Consider the following 22,340-nt stretch of genomic DNA (forward strand, 5'->3'; position numbering starts at 1 on the left):
AATATTTTCCTATTATATACTTATAAGATTTGTATTCCACACATAATTTGTGGAACATTGCAATTAAGACCACAATTTTCGATTTATATTAATTCATCACTCTCAAATTTTGTTGACAATCGAAAATTGATGTGCTACTTTTTCCCCAATTGTCCAAAATTTATGATGTTACACGCCACATGTAAAATAAATAATTTTGGCACGTTAATCTTTTGGAGATTAAAATATACGAATTTCTTAATGTCCAATGTGTTTTAATATCCAAAAAATTAATGTGACAAAATGATTAAATTTTTAGACATTAAAATATACGAATCGTGGTCCATGAGACTTTGCTTAAGTGGTAAAACTGAGACACTCAAAAATTCTTTTTTGTAAGTAATTGGACGACCTTGAAATATACGAATCATGGTCAATAATCTTGGATTCAATCCCATCTGCGTGCGGATATTTTTCCACCTTTATGTAAGTAATTGGACGACCGTACGTGTAGATTGTTTATTTAATTATATAATATATAGCTCTTGTAATTAATATATATATATTGGGCTACGTAGTAAAAACATCCTTAATGTTTATAACAAAAAATAAATAGGACTCCGACATCATATTTTATACAACTTGATTCCTAGCGCTCACATATTATGGTAAATAAGTTATTCTGTTTAAGTTCCCAAAGGGACATCAAGCGATGCGACCTCCTTTCTGTGAGCAGTGAGGTCTCAGGTTCAAACTCCACTGCTCCCTCTCCCCAGCTCCCCCAAATTAAAAAAGAAAAAAAAAAAAAGTTCCTCCGTTTAATAATGAGTTAACAATCGTTAGATAGAACGAGATGGAGCAAGTTACACAAAACATAATGGATATTTTATCGAATTTTTTGCTTCCTATATTTACTCTTGTTGGAACACATGTTACACATCACTCCCTATCATTTTATAAACCGAACGCATTAAGTTTGACACAATTTGCCAAAAAGAAAAACCTAAGTTGTCGCTACTGCACTTCGCCAAAATTCTTCGATTAACACACTTGCAAACGAACCTACATAACGCGGCCGGCCCTCTCTTTCATTCCTTCTTTTTTTTTCTTTTTCTTTTTAAACATCGTGACTTACAAACGGTAGATATGATATTATATTATGGAGTAATAAACAAATCTAACCACCAAGAAAAATTTGCAAATGTACTTACCATTATAAAATCTAAAGGCGAGTATTCGGATCTAGTTCAATTTTTTTTTTCTAATACAGATCAATTAAAAAATTGAAAATTAAAAAAAAATGTTTTTGAATCGAACTTAATTAATATTTGAAAATTTGAAGAATTCGAAATTTTTATAATCAAATTTGAATAGAATCGAAAAAATCAGCAATGCAAAAAATTCAAAAAAAATAATCCAAAATATAATAAATTATTCATATCATATTCATAATATATATTACAAATATAATTAAAATTTGAGTTTTTTTTTAATTTAAAATATTTTCATCCTCGCAGACACAAAAATCTTAAATTTTGACAAAAAATCAATATGATTTCAACTGAAATTTCAAATTGAATTTTAAATTTCAATTTGATACGGATAAGATATTCATATTTAGAGTATTTTTCTCATCCCTAATATTTTTTTTTCCATTTATAATTTATATTCCCTCCCTCCACGAAATGAGTACTCATTTGTGGACGACACGGAATTTTAAGAAATGTATGGAGTATAGTGTGAATAGTTTAAGGGTCCCACTTTTTGAGTGTATTAATTAAATAGATGTGTGAGGTACACTTGTCAAAAAGGGAAATGAGTACTCATTTCGTGGACGGACGAAAAAGGAAATATGGGTACTCATTTCGTGGACGGAGGGAGTATTTTATTTCGAAGAATGACATTTCATAAACAATCATTTAATTAATTATATGTTTCGAATTCCAAAATATAATTAATAGTCTTTTTGTATCAAGTTTAGATACGTTGACCCACACCAGCTGATAGAGAGAATATTTGAGAAGCTACGGAGAAGATGAGGTAGGATAGACATAAATATTTTCAAAAATTAATCAAATTCATAATCTTGAAAACTATCTTACATTTAAATAAACATTATACTCTAACCTATATGTCACTGCTTAGATATGGGATTTAGAAGGAATCTGAATACGAGAAAATGGATTCAAAGTGGTTTTCAAATTTGATTAAACTTATTTATGAAGACTAGAATGACTAAATTGGATAAAACCTTTGACTAAAAAAGAAAAATTAATTTGCATTTCGCAGCTGGATTAAACTCTGCCAGCGCTCAAGGCCATTTCCGGAAACAGAAAAAGTATAAGTAAAATAAAATAAATAAAAACTGAAATCGCAATAAATGGGACTATAAATTAAGACAAGCTAGCGCTGAGTGGATCTATTGATAAACCATATCTCCGTCTCTGTCTTTGCAACAAAACAAATAATTACTTCAATTATCCATCACTTCCCTTTTCCTCTTTTCCCCAATTCGATTTCCTTTTTCACCGGTACCAGCAATTGCTCAGCTGCTGCGCGATTTGATTGGTGCGAGCGGATCGTTTCACGGCCAGAAAATTTCTGATGCGACGTGTTGGTTAGTAAAAGTGAGTTCTTTGAGCTTCAAATGCGCATGTTTTTGTTGTTAAATTAATTATTGCTGCTTTTTTTGGGGTTTCGGAGCTGTTCGATTGTAATTCAATTTGGGAGAAAAATGGCGGCATGGCATGTATGGGATTTTTATGATGGTTTGAAAACAGGAATTTCAGTTAATGACTTTGTATTTCTACTTTCATCTACAGTGAGTTTTTTATTTGAGGGATGAATTGGCGGGTTTCTGTTATTGTTTTGAAATAGGAAAGAAAGGATTGATGAAATCCTTGGTTTTGTTTAGGCAATTTGGTTGGATTTGTATTGATATATTGTCGGTGTGATTCTTGGTATCTTATAGGAATAAGTTTGTAGTACAAGTGGTGATTGATGGAGTCATCATTGATGACGACCGACGATGTTGTCGAAGAAATAATGAGACTTCACCGGTCGTTGCCGGCGCGGCCAGGGATCGATGAAGTCGAAGCTGCAAAAACTCTGATCCGAAACGTGGAGAGGGAAGATCAGTTGGGTTTGGAGGCGATTGCGAAGCAAAACAAGGGGAAAGATGTGCCGGAGGAGCTGTTCAAGATTTTGCAGGAGATCCAGAGGAGCATGATCCATTTTCAGAGCAAGGAGCATAGCAGAGAGGCTCTGAAACTGTTGGATCTCGAGAGTGTTCACTTGGTGTTCGACGATTTGATCCAGAGAGCATCGAGGTGCTTACCGGGCTATTCAGATTCGCAGTACTCTGATACTGTGAAAGCCTCCTATAGCTCGTCGAACAGTTTGAGTCCCACAGTGAACACCTCAGCTACCACCACTTCTTCTTCCTCGTCCAGTTTCTATAACGAGAAGGAGATTGCGAAGGCTTCGGAGCCCTTGTTTACCAGGGATGACATGTATGTGAAGAAAGCAAAGATGGGGGGGTTTCATATGGATGGATTGGGGATTGGGAATCGAGCTGGAGATTTCTCGGCTGCTCCACAGATTGTGGATCCGACTCTTAAGCCGGTGACTGCTTCAGGTGAGCTAGCTCCACATCGATTGTTTTGACATGTATGCATTATGAGACCTTGTGTTTAAAGGATCAACTGATTTGTTGCAGGGCAAGATGGTGAGAAACTGAGTTTGATAAAACTGGCGAGTCTCATTGAAGCGTCTGCGAAGAAAGGGACTCAAAAGCTTGTTCTACGAGGAAAATTGTCGGATCAAATAAAATGGCTTCCTGATTCAATAAGAAAGCTCTCGTGTTTGACCACGTTGGATTTATCCGAAAATAGGATTGCTGAGTTACCAGAAGCTATAGGGGGGCTCTCCTCATTAGAAGTGTTGGATTTACATGCAAATTTGATTTCTGAATTGCCAGAAACTATAGGAGATTTGCTTAACTTGCTTCATCTTGATCTGAGGGGAAACCAGTTGAGGTCACTGCCTCCTACCATTGATAGGTTAGTTCGTCTCCAGGAGCTTGATTTGAGCTCTAATGGACTCCCATCGCTCCCAGAAACTATTGGATCGCTGGTCAGTCTCAGGATATTGAACATTGAAATGAACAATATTGAGGAGATTCCTCATACAATTAGTCGTTGTGTTTCACTCAAGGAGCTTCATGCAGACTATAACAGGCTTAAAGCAGTCCCTGAAGCAGTAGGTCGGATTGAATCTCTGGAGATTCTTACAGTACGCTACAATAACATCAGACAATTGCCTACTACAATGGCCTCCATGGTGAACATAAGAGAACTCGATGTTAGTTTCAATGAGCTTGAATCTGTACCTGAGAGCTTGTGCTTTGCAACAACCCTTCAGAAAATGAACATAAGCAACAATTTTGCAGACTTACAATATCTGCCAAGGTCCATTGGAAACCTTGAAATGCTAGAGGAGTTGGATATGAGCAATAACCAGATAAGGGTCCTCCCAGACTCCTTCAGAATGTTAACGCGACTTCGTGTCTTGAAGGTTGATGGAAATCCTCTGACAGTGCCCCCAAGTGATGTAATCGTGAAAGGACCTCAGGTGATCAGACTGAGTTCTTCTTTTGCATCTATAACATGAATCAATTTCTTTCCTCTTCTGCAGAAGGCTAAATAAGTTTTTTTGTACCTCAGGCTATTGTTCAATACATGGCTGAATTTGTTGCCAAGAAGGAAGTCAAGTCACAGCCGGTCAAGCAAAAGAAATCTTGGGCACAAATATGCTTCTTTTCGAGATCCAACAAACGCAAACGCAACGCTGTGGACTATGCTAAAACCTAAGGTGAACATCAAACTTGTTGGGTATTGTCATTTCATCTTTTGATGGCCAATTTGTTCCTTTTTAGTTTAATATATTTATAGTGAGATTTCAGTTTCCTTCATGTATTTTTCTGACTTTATGTTTTATATTATCATGATCCAATTATTGAACCCCATACCATATCCTGAGTAAGTCTCACATGCTTCGCTGTCGTATGCAGAAATCAAGATAATCGATTGGAGGGAAGTTTCTGGATTTGCCACATTCACAAATCTTACAAGGTTTATCTTCAGATATGGCTCTGATCCTTCATTTATATATTCAGGTTCATAATTTTCTTTTTGTTTTTTCAAATTTTTGCCATCTGTTGTTGTTGTTGTTTATCTATCACCTGTATTTTTCGAGTCAAGATCCATAATGAGCTGCACAATTTGAGTACAACCGGCTAGGACAAAGGGAAATGTATTTACCAATATTGATGTGTGAAATTGCTGTAAGATTAATTGATTAAGATGATTCTGTCATAGATCATTAAATCATTTGTCCATTCTTGTTGATTTTGATGCGGTCAAATGTCAATCACTTAAATGGAATCTTGTTCTATTATTGAATTGATTTGGTTGTAAGATAATCTTGTTGCCAAGTTGCTAATGAATTTGATTTGGTTAGCAGGGATTTTTGTTAACTAATATATGAGGTGAAAGTGCATAAGACTAGAAGCAGAAAATGTTAGTAGTATATATTTTGTTGGGAATAGCCTATTTTCAGCAATGCAACTTGTTTTGGTCTTGGCAAAATGTGTTGGGGAAAACTAAAAGAGAGCATCATGCAATAAGAAAAGATTGCTTAGTTGATTTGACTGCATTTAGGTCTCTTTGTTACAAGAAGAGAAGATGAGTTTGTTGATAATGATTCTGCACACACACACACTTGAATTGCACATCGTAAACCTTTTTCTTGTGCTGCTTTGATTCTTCAACCAAAATGCCTTCAAACTGTGTCATTAAAGATGGGATTTTTGCAACAGCCAATTCCCATTGTTCCTCTCAAATAAGCATATATAGAGCACCGTGACTTGATGTTTTTATTTTTCTTTTTCTTTTTGTTTTATTACAAGTGAAATATACGTTTCCATTCCATGTAATTAGCCGATCAACCACTAATTCTTCACCAAGATTGAGTAATTTATATACGTCCAAACGAAAAGGCAAGGTATTTTAGCCTTTTATATGGTGCGTGTGATCGACTCCTTTTTAAAATTAGTTGATATCAACTATGTTTTATACAGTAATATTTTAATGTTATGTATTTTGTTTGATCAAACCACGTTTTATCTTTGATGTTATCATACTATAACCATGATTGTCGCTTAAATTATTTTATATGCTGGACACAGGCAGATCAATCAAAAGACATATACTAGCTAAAAATAGTGTGTGTGCAATGTTATGTCTAAAGTCTATATAGCACATTCTGTGGTGTAAAAATAGTCATAATTTTTCATTTTGTAACATTAACAAATAGTAGTTCTATTTCATTTATATACAATACTGCATAATAAATCAATATATCAATTTATACTTATTCTTACCATATATGACCTAAATCTTATTATTTACCAAGGTGAATTGTTTTATTTACTTTAATACCACCTCTAAGGTCGGTTCTTTTATCTACTTGCAATACATTCATCTATAATTATTAAAAATTCATATCCTTCCTTCTTAGGACTATTTTTACACGATGAAGAGAGTATATAGTTATACTAAAAATAGATGAATATTATCACTTTTATTAAGAATTGAGATAACAAGAAATTATGTCTAGATTTATATATGTATATCTATTAAATAGCTAATTTTTTCTTAAGGTTAAAAGAGTGAACGTATGATATGTTAATTAATATTTCTAAGAATATTTTTATAGATTATATAGGGTTTGGTTTAAATAGAAATCATTTTCCACCTATAAAATAAGAATCATTTTATATTTTTAGATTGTAAAGATTTATGGCGATGTGTTTGTATTTAGATTCTAAAAGTTACGATTTCATCACTTCTTACAAGGAATTCATCATTTCACAATGAATACACTATTTCCAGCATATCATATCTAATGAAAATACTCTTATAACTTTGTGGTTGTGGATCCTAGCTCCACCAAAAATGTGAATAATATGAAATTATCATTTGTCACAATAGATTCACAATGCTATACTATAATAATTTGTATTTTATACATATACCAATAGATACAACACCCTAATCTGGTAAAAAACATATAGTAATTTCAAATTATGACCATATAGATAAAAATATGAAAATATAGTACGCCATTTTGGATTATTATGCTCTTACATGATTTACACATGAATTTGTATAAATTGCATAAGTGTGCAAGTGAATTTATCTATAATATTATAATTTTTTGTTATTATATGAAAAATGGTAAAATGAGTTATTATCTCTATTTAGTATTTACGCATGGATTGTATGCGGTGATTGGGTAGAAGAAAAGACAAAAAGAGAAAAGTGGATACGAATAAAGAAAAATTTGAAGATTGACGATGCTTAAACAGACAGCAAATAACTGGACCTGTCCTCTGCCGTTTAAAACATACTGAGGCACGCGGTATTTTAAATTCAGCCTCAGATCTTTTTGGTGCCTCAGATATTTACAAAAAATACTAAACATTCAAATTATCACAATAATATCAGTATATATTTAATAAAAACAAATTTTATTTAATCGACTAATTAACATATAATCCCTCCTATTTATAACGTAAATATGTTTTTTAACTTTTAGTTATTTATGTTTAAAATGATGTTTCGGGGTAAAATATCAAAATTGCACTCGTTAAATCTTATGTACTTATGAGTGTCTTTTTTATGTTTTCTGTCAAATGATAATTGTGTTATTAAGAATAAATTTTATATTTTTGTTTATTAATATGTGTGCAAAAGCTTAAAAAGACTTAGATTGATTTATGAATAGGAGGGAGTAGTAGTTAAACCTAATAACAAAAATTAGGAATCTTTACCAAATTATGTTAACAATATTATTGTAAGAATTAACGTAATAAAAATCAAGTTATAATTGGAAAAATTGGGAAAGAACTACAACAAACTATCCATTATATAGAAGCGAAAAAAAAAATAGTGAATTCAACATAAAATGTAAATTGTACTTATGTGAATGTAAAATATTTACTTCTGAAAACTCAAACGGTAGTTTTTATGTGCCCCTACAATGAACCTAAATTCAAACTCGCCTCTAATTAGATAAAGTTTAATAAACAAAAACATGAAATAACAATAGTTCGGCATTATAATCTAATGATAACTTTACTACAGAAAAAAAAATATTTAAAGGGTATATATATATTTATATAATTAATTAATTTTACAAAAGCATTAGTATTTGTTTTTGTCAAAACCTTGAGCGGAGACCCTTCTCCCTCCGTCACTAGATACAAAATGACAATATAAAATAAAGTTTAATTGTTCAATTCAACCAAACGATATTGCCATAAAGTTAATATATTAAACTAAACCAAAAGAAAATTCGTTAATCATTAAAACCAAAAAATATTCAAAATCTACCTCCAACAAATATTCCTGGTTTTCACCTGATGATGACTTGAACACGATGCTTGATGCATCCCCAAACACTATCAAAACAAAATTAAACCAAAAACATGAAAATAACCAAACATTGATGTGTACGTATCATTAACTTAAATTAATTACGCATGCCTCATCCCATTTCTTCTTTTTAATTTCCCAACATCATATGTGATGTATCCCTTCTTATTTTGTTTTGTCCTAAGTCGCGATTTTCTATATATATGAATATTCGAGATGTCTTCACTATATCCGACCTTAATAGACGACTTCTTCTTTTTTGATTAATTAATATTTTGGTTACAAATTTAATTTGCATCTTTTTCGAAACTAAGATATAATTGAATCTTGTTTGGACGAGACTTTCGATGAACTTCATAGCATATTCAATATCACAAAATTCTCATGTAAGGGCGATTAACCGTAAGGCGTGTTCGAATATAAGCTCGCGGGCGTAGTTACAATGAAACCAGAAATGTAGGAGATGAGATTACAAAAGAAACTGTATTGAAATTACAATAGTAACGAAACCAGGAAAACAGCCGAGTCGAGGAGGATCCTCTTTCCGCAAGACGAGATACGCCCCGGTAGTGCTCTCGGTTTGGCGTGTCGTCCCCAAAGATAAAACGGCTTCGTCTCGTAGGTAGCAGCACCGCAGACCAACGAGCTCCGACGAACTTAAACGAGGCGAGAACAGTGCTTCTGGACTATATGAGTGCAGAGAGTATGTGGATGCTAGAATGCAGATTTCGGAGTGTATGGATGCATGGAGTGGCTGTCCTATTTATAGGCACAATCCACTTATGGAGGATCCCGTCTAATAATGACGGCAGTTACCAAGTAACCCCCAGCCGTCCAATAATGACGGCAGTAATGACGGCAGTTACGTTGCAGTTACATTGTAACTTCCTCCCGTCCAATAATGACGGCAGTAATAGCGGCAGTTACGTTGTAACTCCCTCACGTCCAATAATGACGTTCAATAATGACGGGAGTTATGGAGGTGTGGAAGCTTCTAGTTGGGAGACCAACGGGTCCTCCCGTCGGGTCGAGCCCCTTGTGCACGTGTGGGCCCAAACGATTGGGCCTCGTTCTTTGGACTGAGAAATCGTTGGTCCTTTAGGAGCTAAGGGTGGGCCCAAAGACCTACCCAAGAACCAATTGCCAAGATCCAAGTCCACGGCCGAGGTCGGGGACCGGGGCCGAGCGAGCGACGGCAGCGCGCGCGTGTGGGCTTTGCAACCCATCACTTGTGCACATCTCTTTTATTACATGCACTGATGTAATAACTTATATAATGTCTTAATTATCATCCACATAATAATGTGGCATAGGCATTAACATCTTTTTAATGCTTATCTCTTTCCATAACTCCATATTTTAAGTACCCAACTTTAAATAATTATTTCTCACTCACCGGAAATCGGTTTTGAGTAAATAAATATACTACGATCATCTACTCGGAACGTAGATCGATCCTGTCCCATTTAATTATGCTAAATTAAATGTTTTCGGTACTTGAAAAATTATCAAATATTGGTTACTCATAACCAATTTCCAACAATCCCCCACATGAGTGGAAATAGCCAAAATGCATATGCAGACACAAGCTCTGTTCTCAAGAGACCTTAGTGCATTAGAATAGGTAGTTTGCGGCCTTGAACCATCCTTAGTTAATACTATCGGATATACGGTGTAGTTGCAATATAAGGGAAGCAAGATCGTATTCCACAAGGATTGGTGAATTTAAACTTCTAAATATTATTAATAAGTTGTTTTCAATCTATTTAGACAACCAAAGTTCAAGAGGTATTGAAAACTAAAACAAAGCTAAATTAAAGCAAGCAAAGTAAATAACAATAACATAAACTTAGTTAATAAATTGGGGAATGACTCGAAGGAAAGTTATCCTAGGGACTAGATTTAGATGGATCGTAATGAACTTCAATCTAAATCAATATAAATCTTGATATGGCCTACTTATCTAGGGCGATCTCCCCACTAGTTTTAGCCCCCTCCCGGACGACTAAAACAGTAGATTACGGGTCATAATTGCCGTCCCCGGTCAATTTCTAACCTATAACTCCCAAGAGCACAAAAGATCAACAAGCCCTCACCCACCTCTCAACCTCCCGGTTTATTGAGATGATATGTATCAAACTCCTAATCTATTGTAATTATCCTCTCCCGATTCAAATCACAAATTAGAAATGCACAAAAGGTGGCCAACCAATCATACAAGAGATAAATCTAGGACTTGAAAAGATAACAATAAGCACAATCAAGATATATATTGAACAAAGAAATCAATCCATTACAAATCCATCTAATCTAATCCCTAAGATAAGAGATTTTAGCCAAGCATATTCATAATAAAAGCAAATCTCAAGTCATAAGAAAACATAAATAAAGATATAGAGAGATAGAGATTCATAGACAAATCCTATAATCTTGATCTTCAATCATGTAGTCTTGATGAGCTCCTTTCCAAGTCTTCCCCTTCTTTATTTGATTTTGGTGTTGTTTTTGTGTGTGGAAGAGAGAAAAAATGGTAGAGAATGGAGGCTAGGGTTTGGGATTGGAGAGTTGGGGAAGATGAAGTGGGTGTGTGTGGTGAATGATGTTAGAAAAGAAGGGAAAAATGGAGTTTTGGGGCTAAAATCGCGTCTGGGGCCCACTTGGGGGAAGCCCCGCCCTTTTCCCGCGGTCACGGCCCGCGTCCGCGGCCTTCAAACGTGGGGGATGCTCAGGGGACCCGCGGTCCCGCCCCGCGGCCGCGGGTGGTGACCGCGGGTGACTCCTGGAGTTGGGAACAGCTGACCCGCGGTCCCACCCCGCGGCCGCGGGTGGTGACCGCGGGGTACTGGGCGTTTTGCACAGTCCGCTCGTTTTGCTCCGTTCTCCCTCGTCCGGACTCGGATTTGGTCGCCGTTTGCGCTCACGGATTCCTCTCGAGACGTACTTCAATCTCATATCTTCAAAATCCTCCAATTAATCCTTGATTTTTCCTGAAATTACTCCAAAACTACACCAAGGAATCAAAACTCAAAATTGGGATACAAACACATATTAGCAATCAATTCATGGGGGAAAATGACAACAATTCATGCGATATTGAGGTACAAAAACCATGTTTGTCACCGAGACAACAGTATTAACACACTAACGCCTCAACCTGATTTCGTTCTCACGTTTTTGTCCTTTGCGGGCCTTAGACTGCTCTTTGGATTCATAAGTGTTAGGTCGATGCGGCCCCCACATCTCACTTATATAGGTGATTCTTTCCTGAGTATCCTGCTATACTCAACCTTCCCGAGGTGTTTAAGAATCATTAAAAGTCAAAGACTTAACCTTACCACTAAGCAGGTTTCAACACTCAGTTGCTCTCTAGGGAATGCAAGTAGTTGAGTGTTCTACTTGGAATCTTATAGCTTAGTTTTCCCATTGAACCACGTTCTTGGGATCTCCAGTCATCATGGTTGGGTTACCACTATAATCATCCTTATTTTGTGGATTTTACACCCATTCCCTCTAGCAATTTATACATTTGATCTCGATTCAAAGCTTTAGTGAGCGGATCGGCCAGATTATCTATTGACTTTATGTAGTCAATTGAGATAACTCCACTTTCGATCAAATGTCTTACGGTATTATGTCGTCGACGTATGTGTCGAGACTTACCGTTGTACAACCCACTTTTCGCCCTCCCAATAGCTGCTTGGTTGTCGCAGTTTATCATGACAGGCGGCACGGGTTTTGACCAACATGGAATGTCTTCCAAAAAGTTTCCTAGCCACTCGGCTTCTTCACCTGCTTTGTCTAAAGCGATGAATTCTGATTCCATGGTGGATCTAGCAATACATGTTTGTTTTGTAGATCTCCACGAGACTGCTCCTCCCCCTATAGTGAACACGTAACCACTCGTTGATAACGAGTCTTTCGCGTCGGATATCCAGTTAGCATCACAGTACCCTTCAAGTACCGGGGGTATCTCATGTAGTGTATTCCAAAATTTAGAGTATACTTTAAGTATCTCAAAACTCTCTCAAGTGCTTTCCAATGTTTTTTACTTGGATTGCTTGTATAGCGACTCAATTTGTTCACTGGGCATGCAAGATCAGGTCGAGTGCAATTTGTAATATACATAAGGCACCCAATGATTCTAGCATATTCTTCCTGTGCAACAGGTTCACCCATGTTCTTCTTCATGTGAACGTTGAGTTCTAATGGAGTTTTTACAGGCGATTTGTCAAAAGCATTAAACCTTTTGAGCACTTTCTCAATGTAATGAAATTGTGTCAAAGTTATTCCATCGGTGGTCCTGAGAATTTTCATTCCAAGGATCACGTCAGCTAACCCCATGTCTTTCATGTCAAAATTCATTTTCAACATGTTCTTTGTATCAACAATGATACGATTGTTGCTTCCCATAATCAACATGTCATCTACATAGAGACACACCATAACGTACCCATTACTAGTGCTCTTGATGTAGACACATTTGTCACATTCGTTGATTTTGAAGCCATTTGACAACATGACATTGTCAAATTTCAAGTGCCATTGCAGCGACGCTTGTTTTAGTCCATAAAGAGACTTTACTAGTTTGCATACATTTTTCTCTTGTCCAGGTACTACAAACCCTTCAGGTTGCTCCATATAGACTTCTTCTTCGAGATCACCGTTTAAGAACGCAGTTTTGACATCCATTTGATGAATCTCAAGATTGTGCAGAGCAGCAATCGCAAGAAGCACTCGAATAGATGTAATCCTCGTCACTAGTGAATAGGTATCGAAAAAATCGTACCCCTCATGCTGCTTAAATCCTTTAACGACTAAGCGCGCCTTATACTTGTCTATTGATCCATCAGCTTTATATTTCCTTTTTAGGATCCATTTACATCCTAAAGGTTTACAACCTTCAGGTAAATCAACCAACACCCAAGTGTGGTTTTGCATGATTGAATCAATTTCACTCTGGACAGCTTCCCTCCAGAGTAGTCCGTCTGGTCTAGAGAACGCCACTTTGATAGATGAAGGTTCTTCATCTAGCATGAAGGCGATATATTCTGGACCAAAGTCCTTGGATATCCTGCCTCGTTTACTACGTCTTGGTTCTGACACTTCAAGGTCAGGGCCTGGTCGCTTTCGCGATTCGGACACTGTCTCAACAGGTTCAGAACTAGTAGCTTATTTTCTAGTATCGTTGCTTGTACTAGCTTCTTCTTTTCCCTTGTCTTTACAAGGAAAGATATTCTCAAAGTAGACAGCGTTATTTGATTCCATCGTCATTCCTACAGTCATTGTTGGAATGTCTGACTTGTGTACCAAAAACGATGTGCATTGCTGTTTAGTGCATACCCAATAAAGATACAATCAATTGTTTTAGGACCGATTGTGACTTGTTTGGGTGGAGGCACTTGCACCTTGGCTAAACACCCCCACACTTAAAGGTATTTGTATGAGGGCTTTCTGCCTTTCCACAACTCATAGGGAGTGACGTCCATTCCCTTGAGTGGTATTTTATTGAGGATATAGTTGGCTGATAGAACAGCCTCCCCCCACATGTTCTGGGGTAACCCAGAACTAATCAACATGGCATTCATCATCTCCTTAAGAGTTCGATTTTTGCGTTCAGCAACACCATTAGATTGAGGTGAATATGGAGCAGTTGTTTGATGTATTATACCACTAGCGTTGCATAATTCCTCAAACGGAGCAACATATTCTCCTCCTCTATCACTTCGAACCATCTTAATTCGATTACCAAGTTGATTCTCGGCTTCTGTTTTGAAGTTCTTGAAAGCTTCAATAGCCTCATCTTTACTTCTTAGAAGATAAAGATAGCAATACCTTGTGCAGTCATCAATAAAAGTGATAAAGTACTTCTTACCACCTCGAGTTTGCACAAACTTTAGATCACACACGTCGGTGTGGATTAGTTCTAAAGGTTTAGTGCTCCTTTCCACAGAATGAAACGGAGACTTCGTCATTTTTGCTTCAACACAAATTTGACATTTGTTTTGAGTGTTAAACTCGTTTATTTTTAGTAAATCCATATTTACTAATCTTTTTATTGCATTTAGATTCACATGTCTACAATGCTATAAATCACAACACTCAAATAGATAAGAAATAAACTCATTCTTATTATTATAGAGTTAGATAAGCTCATTGGCTATGTTCTACCAAAGTGCTATCTAAACAATGATTATAACAACTTGGACTCAAACTCTGGTCTAAGCCGCCAAGTTGTCTTGATCAACTTCTACTCAATGATAATGATATCACGTCTCGCCTTCTTTTTTTTGAGCTTGTAGCACTCCTTTGCCAAGTGACCCGGTTTGCCACAGTTGTAGCAATCCTTTATTTTTGCTTTGCCCTTGTCCTTGGCATTTGGGCGAGCACGCTTGTTGTTGGAGGGACCGCATTTCTCCAACAAGTTGCCTTTGATTTGAGATGAGTTTTCGACCTTGGTCATACATTCTCTCACTTCAAATTCTTGGCGCAGCTTAACCATGAGACCTTCAAGAGTCATCTCCTCTTTATTTTGCATAAGGTAGCTCTTGAAGTCAATCCAGCTTGGCGGTAGCATCTCGATGACCGCTGCAGTGATGAAAGCTTCGGGCATTTTCATCCCTTCGGATTCCGACTCATGCAAGATAAGTTGGAATTCTTGCACTTGATCCATGATCGATCTACCATCGATCATCTTAAAGTCTAAGAACTTAGCTATTACATCATCACTACGATACTTATTCTCTAGTGCCTCCCAAAGTGGTTTGGAGGTCTTTACATTGGCGTATACATTGTATAAACTCTCTTATAAACCTTCTAAAATGAAATGTTTACAAAGATAGTCGCCATAGCGCCAATCGTCATATGCGGCATGCACCCAGAAATTGGTCTAGTTGTCCGCCGGCGCAGGAGGCTCGTCTTCCCACAGGAAATCGACCAAGCCCAAAGTCGTGATGTAGAACATCATCTTGTGCTGCCACATTTTGAAGTGTGACCCACCAAACTTAGGTGGCTTTTCGGCTATTGCATTCGCCCTCGGGGGCTGCATTGGCACCGATCCCGCCATATTGCCATGGCTCACCACTTTGGTCCCGAAGGCCCCAATCGTTCGTCCAAAAGTGGACCCCATGGAACCACTCGAAGTGGAACCAATCGTTGATCCAAACGAGGTTTGGCCAACCGTTCCTTCCACGGAACTAACTCCTCCAAGAGTCGTTTGGTTAGCACCAAACAAGAAAGGTAGCGGTGTTGGACCACCAAAATGTCCACCACTAAAGGTGGAGGCAGCAGCGGCAGAGGTGGCGGGTGCCACGGTCGATGCGGCCGCGGCGGAGGCGGCGGCAGAAGCAGCGGCAGCGGCGTTGGCAGTGGCAACGGCGTTGGCAGCCTCGGTGGAGTTTGCAGGACCGGTCGACATCTCCAGCAAAGGTGTTTAAGTTTCGAAAGTTTTAAGTTCAATTACAAGTTCTAAAACTCCCACGTTGCAAGCTTATCTCGTCTTGCGATTGTTCGAATATAAGCTCGCGGGCGTAGTTACAATGAAACCAGAAATGTAGGAGATGAGATTACAAAAGAAACTGTATTGAAATTACAATAGTAACGAAACCAGGAAAACAGCCGAGTCGAGGAGGATCCTCTTTCCGCAAGACGAGATACGCCCCGGTAGTGCTCTCGGTTTGGCGTGTCGTCCCCAAAGATAAAACGGCTTCGTCTCGTAGGTAGCAGCACCGCAGACCAACGAGCTCCGACGAACTTAAACGAGGCGAGAACAGTGCTTCTGGACTATATGAGTGCAGAGAGTATGTGGATGCTAGAATGCAGATTTCGGAGTGTATGGATGCATGGAGTGGCTGTCCTATTTATAGGCACAATCCACTTATGGAGGATCCCGTCTAATAATGACGGCAGTTACCAAGTAACCCCCAGCCGTCCAATAATGACGGCAGTAATGACGGCAGTTACGTTGCAGTTACATTGTAACTTTCTCCCGTCCAATAATGACGGCAGTAATAGCGGCAGTTACGTTGTAACTCCCTCACGTCCAATAATGACGTTCAATAATGACGGGAGTTATGGAGGTGTGGAAGCTTCTAGTTGGGAGACCAACGGGTCCTCCCGTCGGGTCGAGCCCCTTGTGCACGTGTGGGCCCAAACGATTGGGCCTCGTTCTTTGGACTGAGAAATCGTTGGTCCTTTGGGAGCTAAGGGTGGGTCCAAAGACCAACCCAAGAACCAATTGCCAAGATCCAAGTCCACGGCCGAGGTCGGGGACCGGGGCCGAGTGAGCGACGGCAGCGCGCGCGTGTGGGCTTTGCAACCCATCACTTGTGCACATCTCTTTTATTACATGCACTGATGTAATAACTTATATAATGTCTTAATTATCATCCACATAATAATGTGGCATAGGCATTAACATCTTTTTAATGCTTATCTCTTTCCATAACTCCATATTTTAAGTACCCAACTTTAAATAATTATTTCTCACTCACCGGAAATCGGTTTTGAGTAAATAAATATACTACGAACATCTACTCGGAACGTAGATCGATCCTGTCCCATTTAATTATGCTAAATTAAATGTTTTCGGTACTTGAAAAATTATCAAATATTGGTTACTCATAACCAATTTCCAACAAGGCGAAACTCAACCCATCCCGTCTTAGTCCCTCCAATTAATAAAATATTATTTTTTGTTATTAAAAATATTACTATTTCTACGCATTAAAAATATGATTTGTTAATTTTACAAAATATCATTTGTTTTTATAAAAAATATTATTTGCGAAGTATAATTTGCATTTAAGAAAACTATCAATTATTAGAATAAAAAAAAACTATCAATTATTGTTATGATTTTTTTATATCATATTTTATGTGCATGATTCCATTTATTATTGATAAAAGTGTCATTTGTTATTAATGAAAATGTAACTTGTTGTTAATAAAAGTATCATATTTACGTACGATAACTAGACATGGTAGCGCAGGGCGTGAACGAAGGCTAAAAATTTCCAAACCCTAGATTCTAATCATGTGCAATAACTCTTGAATTCTATAATTTTGTCAAATCTTGGATTTTTTTTTCACGAAATTATTCTTGAATTTTTTTTTATATTCTTTTTTTAAAAAAATATATAAATAAATAAATAAATTTAAATATCATACGAGGATGGACTCGAATGCAAGACTTCAAGCTTTGGGTATTAACCACCTACCGTTAATTAGACCAACGCACACAAATCAAATCTTGGATCTTGATTTGAAATGTATGGGTTTTTGGTGAATCATTTGTGAAAATAATGATAAACTGTTTTCAGTGAGGACCCACGAATAGGCTTGCAAACAAACGGCCGTTACGTTCAATCTGATGGAAGATTTTAATTTATTTTTATTTTTGAGTTGCTAATTACTTAATTTGTTAACGATTGAGGTCTTTGTTATTTCTTTGGTTTAAGAGTTAATTATCAAATGAAAGAGCTTTAAAATTATAAAATGAGCGAACGTTCGTGAAAGTGAATTAATTGATAATTAACCAATTTTTAAGTAAAGCTAATTGAATGAGAATGTGCACGTCGGAAGTTAATACATACATAATATGCTCTCAAAAAAAAATTCCATACATAATACACTTACCCATATATTTATTAATTTATGGAAGCATTTCTAATGATTGTTAAGACTAACAATGGCATCATTTTATTTATACTTTATTAAAACAAACAGTGTCTAATCAGATGAATCTATCATTGCATAAACATAAAAAGTTTGAGATTTTAACTATATAACGTATATGGTTTTAATTTCTATAGGAAGTTTGAAAAACTTTGATAAAAATTCATACAATCATTTCAAAATTCAAACCATCTGTCATCTCTTGCAGATTCTAGTGCTGTAATAATGCAATACTCAGAAAATTCCAAAGATATAATTTGGGAATTCAGGCATAGATTTGCTCCTGTGATTCCTGTGCAGTAGATGCCAATGAGCACCATGGCCCATTATCTATAAAGATGTATGCAGAAAAGGTTTCAATCAAAGCAAGAATATGCAGTTTGAATTGCCTGCCCACATTTCAAAAGCACCTTTCACCCATCAGAAAAAACATTCAACTTTTTTGGACTAGTATTAAACTACAAGTAACAAGTGTTCCACTCCACTCTCAAACCAAGCACAAATACTTTTTATAATTTTTTTCAAAAAAACCAAGAATCAAGATCCTAATTAATCTCAGCTCAGAGCCTCAACTACAGCATCCATGGCTGATTTCAAGCCTCAACTCGGCCACCGTGATACGAACACGAGACGATTTTCCGCATCAAATTGGAAGAGCTTCAGAGAAGATGAAAGGTCGACATTAAGATCAAGTACAACAATTTCTAGCACTGTTTCATCTCCTGGATATACCACTTCAGGTATTCTTTTTCTTTATTAATCCCACTTATATACTCCTACAAAACTAGCGTCTCAAATCCTAACATGTTGATTTTTGGGTCAGAGAAAATCGATCCTTCTACATATTCATTCACAGCAGCCCTCAAAGGTAATTAATTTAAATTTGGTTATATAGTTTGTAGAGTCCAACTGAAGTGAGTTTATATATATATGGCATGCACAGCGTTGCAGACACGAAGCATGTGGTCGTCGGAGAGAGTAATTCTGCACTCGAAATGGAGCGATGCTGAGAAATACATATCGAATCCGGTGTCAGGCCAAGTGCCATTGGAATGTCTATCGGCGAGAAACAGAATCACTATTTCTGCTCCAATCATCTTACACCATAAACTCAATATCACAATCCAAGGTTGGTTAGGTTTCTGTTAATGGAACAATTCTTGTTTCATATATATCGCCTCACATTAATTTCACTCGCAGAGAAGAACAAGTCCGCCGTCACTAGAGATGTCGGAACACAGAGCGTGCCAAGTGCGCCGCCGACTCCTTCAATTCAAGAAAGACGCAGTGAAGCAGAATCATCCGTAGATTCCTCTCTTTCTACTCAGAAAGACGGACCACAACTAAAGGTAATTAAGATCCCTTACCAATCTAGAATCAACAAATATAAGTCTCCCTCCTATTCAAATAAATTGCAACTCTTAATCATGGAATGCGATTAATCATGAAAGTGAACAAGTACAGCTTTGATGTTAAACTCCAAAACATCAACTAAAATACAAATAATAAAAATCATAAAACGACTTACAATTTGAATGGTAGGGACATGACATGACATAATTACTACTATATAAGCGTTATAATTAAGGTTGTTATTATTATGTGCGGACGTGAAGTAATTAATGCATGAAATGGACAATTGAGAAGTTTATTGTTGTGTTGAGAATTAATTAAAGTGCGAGATTTGCGAAAAAGAACATTGATGTATTAAGAGCAGACAATTGAGACTTCATGTTACATAGCCATCAAGGGCCGGTATTCTCTCACATGTCAACCATATGTAAAGTGCTTATGTGGTCACACTCTTCCTCTTCTTTCCTACACATGCATGCATGCAAATATGGAGAGAGAGAGAGATGTGGTCACGATCTTCATCATTTGATGAACTAGTGTGTAAGAAATATGGCTCATTTTTTGTCATTCATGTAGGTATGCATGTTTAATTAGTAATGTTCGAATGATGTGTAGGTGGAGAGAGAAAGAAATGAGAAAGAAGGTTTAAATAGAAAAGAAGGAAGAGAGAGAAAGAAGATGGTGAGGATGATGTGCAGCCAAGGAGTAGGAAGAAGAGGATGTCTGCAGCCATTAAAGGGTTTGTGGCAGAGGAGAAACAAGTGCAATTGCAAACCCAGAAAAAACATCAATCCTTCCTCATCACCAACCTTACTTTATCATATCAATGCTTGTTATGATGTTTAATTTTTTTTTTTTTTTTCAATTACATACAAATTAGACTATCTCATCCTAAGTTAATTTGCTTTTATATGGAGTAAGAAACTTTTTTGTTGGTCTCGCAGTTTTCTATTTTGTTCCGATCCATTTATATTCAGTGACCATTGGAATTGGAATATATGTATGATAAAATTAAGGGTTATTAATTGCACCAAATATCCCGAACTTTGTCCCGAATTTTATTTTTTTTATAATTAAAAAAAATCATTTTTTATCACGAATTGAATTAGTTGTTCATTTTTCCCACTATTTTTAGCTCCGGTGACCGTAAAATTGACATGGCAATGATGTGGATTTAAATTTACACGTAACATTGACGTGGAATATATATGAAATTAAAATTACCCAAATAATACTCCCTCCGTCCCTGAAATGACTTCCTTTTGAGGAACGGCATAGGTTTTAAGGAAATGTTGTAAAGTGTATTGATAGTGGAAAAAAATAGTATAATTATTATTGAAAGTTGTGAAAAGGTATTATAATTAGTATTGGGACTAGTGAAATGTGTAAAGTAAGAATAAATAAAGTATTATTGGTGGGGTAGTTGTCCAAAAGTGGAAAGAAAGAAATAGGAAGTTATTTGGAGGACATCCCAAAAAGAAAAAATGAGAAAGTTATTTCAGGGACGGAGAGAGTATTAAGTAATAATAAAATTACACAAAAAAGCCCTAATATCACTAAAATTAGAGGGAAAAAAATCAAAATGATATTTGTAGTATATAGTAATTTGTAAATGATATTTTTCATAAAATCAAATGATATTTTGTATAAAAATAAGCGATGTAGTATTAAAAAGAAACAATAGGGCCGGATGACCCTATTCAACATACAACATCAAATTTGTCCACCATTTGAAAAAAATAAATTTTGACCATTTTTTGTATGTCATGACTATTATACCATTCTCTCTCTCTTCTCTCTCTTTCTCATCTCCCTCTCTCTCTCTCCAGCGGCTGCGCGGCTGCGGCGCCGAACAGAAGTCACCGGAGCTCTCTCTTTTTCCAGTGGCTGCGCGGCAGCGGCGCCGAGCACGTAGATCTCGCGGCTTGGGCAGAAGTCGTCGGAGCGGAGGATGAGGCGGCGGGGGTGGATCTGATCTGATCGGCAGATGGATCTGATCTGATCTGATCGGCTTGGGCAGAAGTCGTCGGAGCGGAGGATGAGGCGGCGGCGGCAACGGATCTGATCTGATGAGGCGGCGGTGGATCTGATCTGATCGTTGCACCGCCTCCTCCATCGGCAGATCTGAATCTACGTTGCAACAGTAGCCGTCACTTCCTTCGATTTCAGCCATCGGCAGATCTGATCTGATCTGTATTTGTGCTGCACGTATGGCACTTATGGCACTAATAGTGCCATAAGTGCCAAAAAGACCATTTTAAACACTTCCCCCTAGGGTTTAGATATTCCATTTAGGATTTAGATTATCCATTTAGAGTTTAGATGTTCCATTTAAGGTTTAGATTATCCATTTAGGGTTTAGATGTTCCATTTAGGGTTTAAATGATGTTGTTGTTTCTGTATTTGTGATGGTACTATTAGTGTCATAAGTGCCCAAATGACCATTTTACTTAGTTTTATTTTGAATTTCCGTTGGCACTTGTGACACTAAATAGTGTCATAAGTGTCAAAAAAGACCATTTTACTTTGTTTTATTTTGAATTTTCGTTGGCACTAATTAGTGCCATAAGTGCCAATGAAAATTCAAAATAAAACAAAGTGATCCTACCCGGTTCGCCTCATTAAGGGTAAAAACGTCCGAATTTGTAAAATATGGCCAGAATTTAAGTTTTTTTCAAAAAGTGGCCATAAATTGATTTCCATGATTCATTTTGGCTATCTCAAAATTTTTCTCTATTATAAATGACACTTTTAATGCACGCAAATGACATTTTTATTCACCGAAAATGATACAAAATATAATATTACTTATTTCTTAATTTAGTTAAATGATACTAT

General features: G+C 36.8%; 2 protein-coding genes across 3 annotated transcripts; both read left to right on the plus strand.

Moving 5' to 3' along the window:
• The first annotated feature begins 2,346 nt into the window (after positions 1-2,346).
• Positions 2,347-5,366, plus strand: LOC131001563 (plant intracellular Ras-group-related LRR protein 4-like). 2 transcript variants are annotated; one of them, XM_057928030.1, is made up of 5 exons: positions 2,347-2,606; positions 2,951-3,616; positions 3,698-4,611; positions 4,704-4,851; positions 5,051-5,366. In XM_057928030.1, the coding sequence occupies exons 2-4, from the start codon at positions 2,980-2,982 to the stop codon at positions 4,848-4,850; spliced, it is 1,698 nt and encodes a 565-aa protein (XP_057784013.1). In that variant the 5' UTR covers positions 2,347-2,606; positions 2,951-2,979; the 3' UTR covers position 4,851; positions 5,051-5,366. The 2 variants fall into 2 exon arrangements, with proteins under 2 accessions (XP_057784013.1, XP_057784011.1); XM_057928028.1 differs by having other exon boundaries at positions 2,367-2,606; positions 4,704-5,366.
• Positions 5,367-17,714: 12,348 nt separating this feature from the next.
• On the plus strand, positions 17,715-20,432 carry LOC131001662 (uncharacterized). Its single transcript, XM_057928224.1, has 5 exons — positions 17,715-18,889; positions 18,973-19,017; positions 19,093-19,278; positions 19,350-19,498; positions 20,118-20,432. Exons 1-5 carry the CDS (start codon positions 18,733-18,735, stop codon positions 20,346-20,348), a joined length of 768 nt encoding a protein of 255 aa, XP_057784207.1. The 5' UTR covers positions 17,715-18,732; the 3' UTR covers positions 20,349-20,432.
• Positions 20,433-22,340: the final 1,908 nt, after the last annotated feature.

The sequence above is a fragment of the Salvia miltiorrhiza genome, chromosome 8 (assembly GCF_028751815.1).
Source record: "Salvia miltiorrhiza cultivar Shanhuang (shh) chromosome 8, IMPLAD_Smil_shh, whole genome shotgun sequence".
NCBI lineage: Eukaryota > Viridiplantae > Streptophyta > Magnoliopsida > Lamiales > Lamiaceae > Salvia > Salvia miltiorrhiza.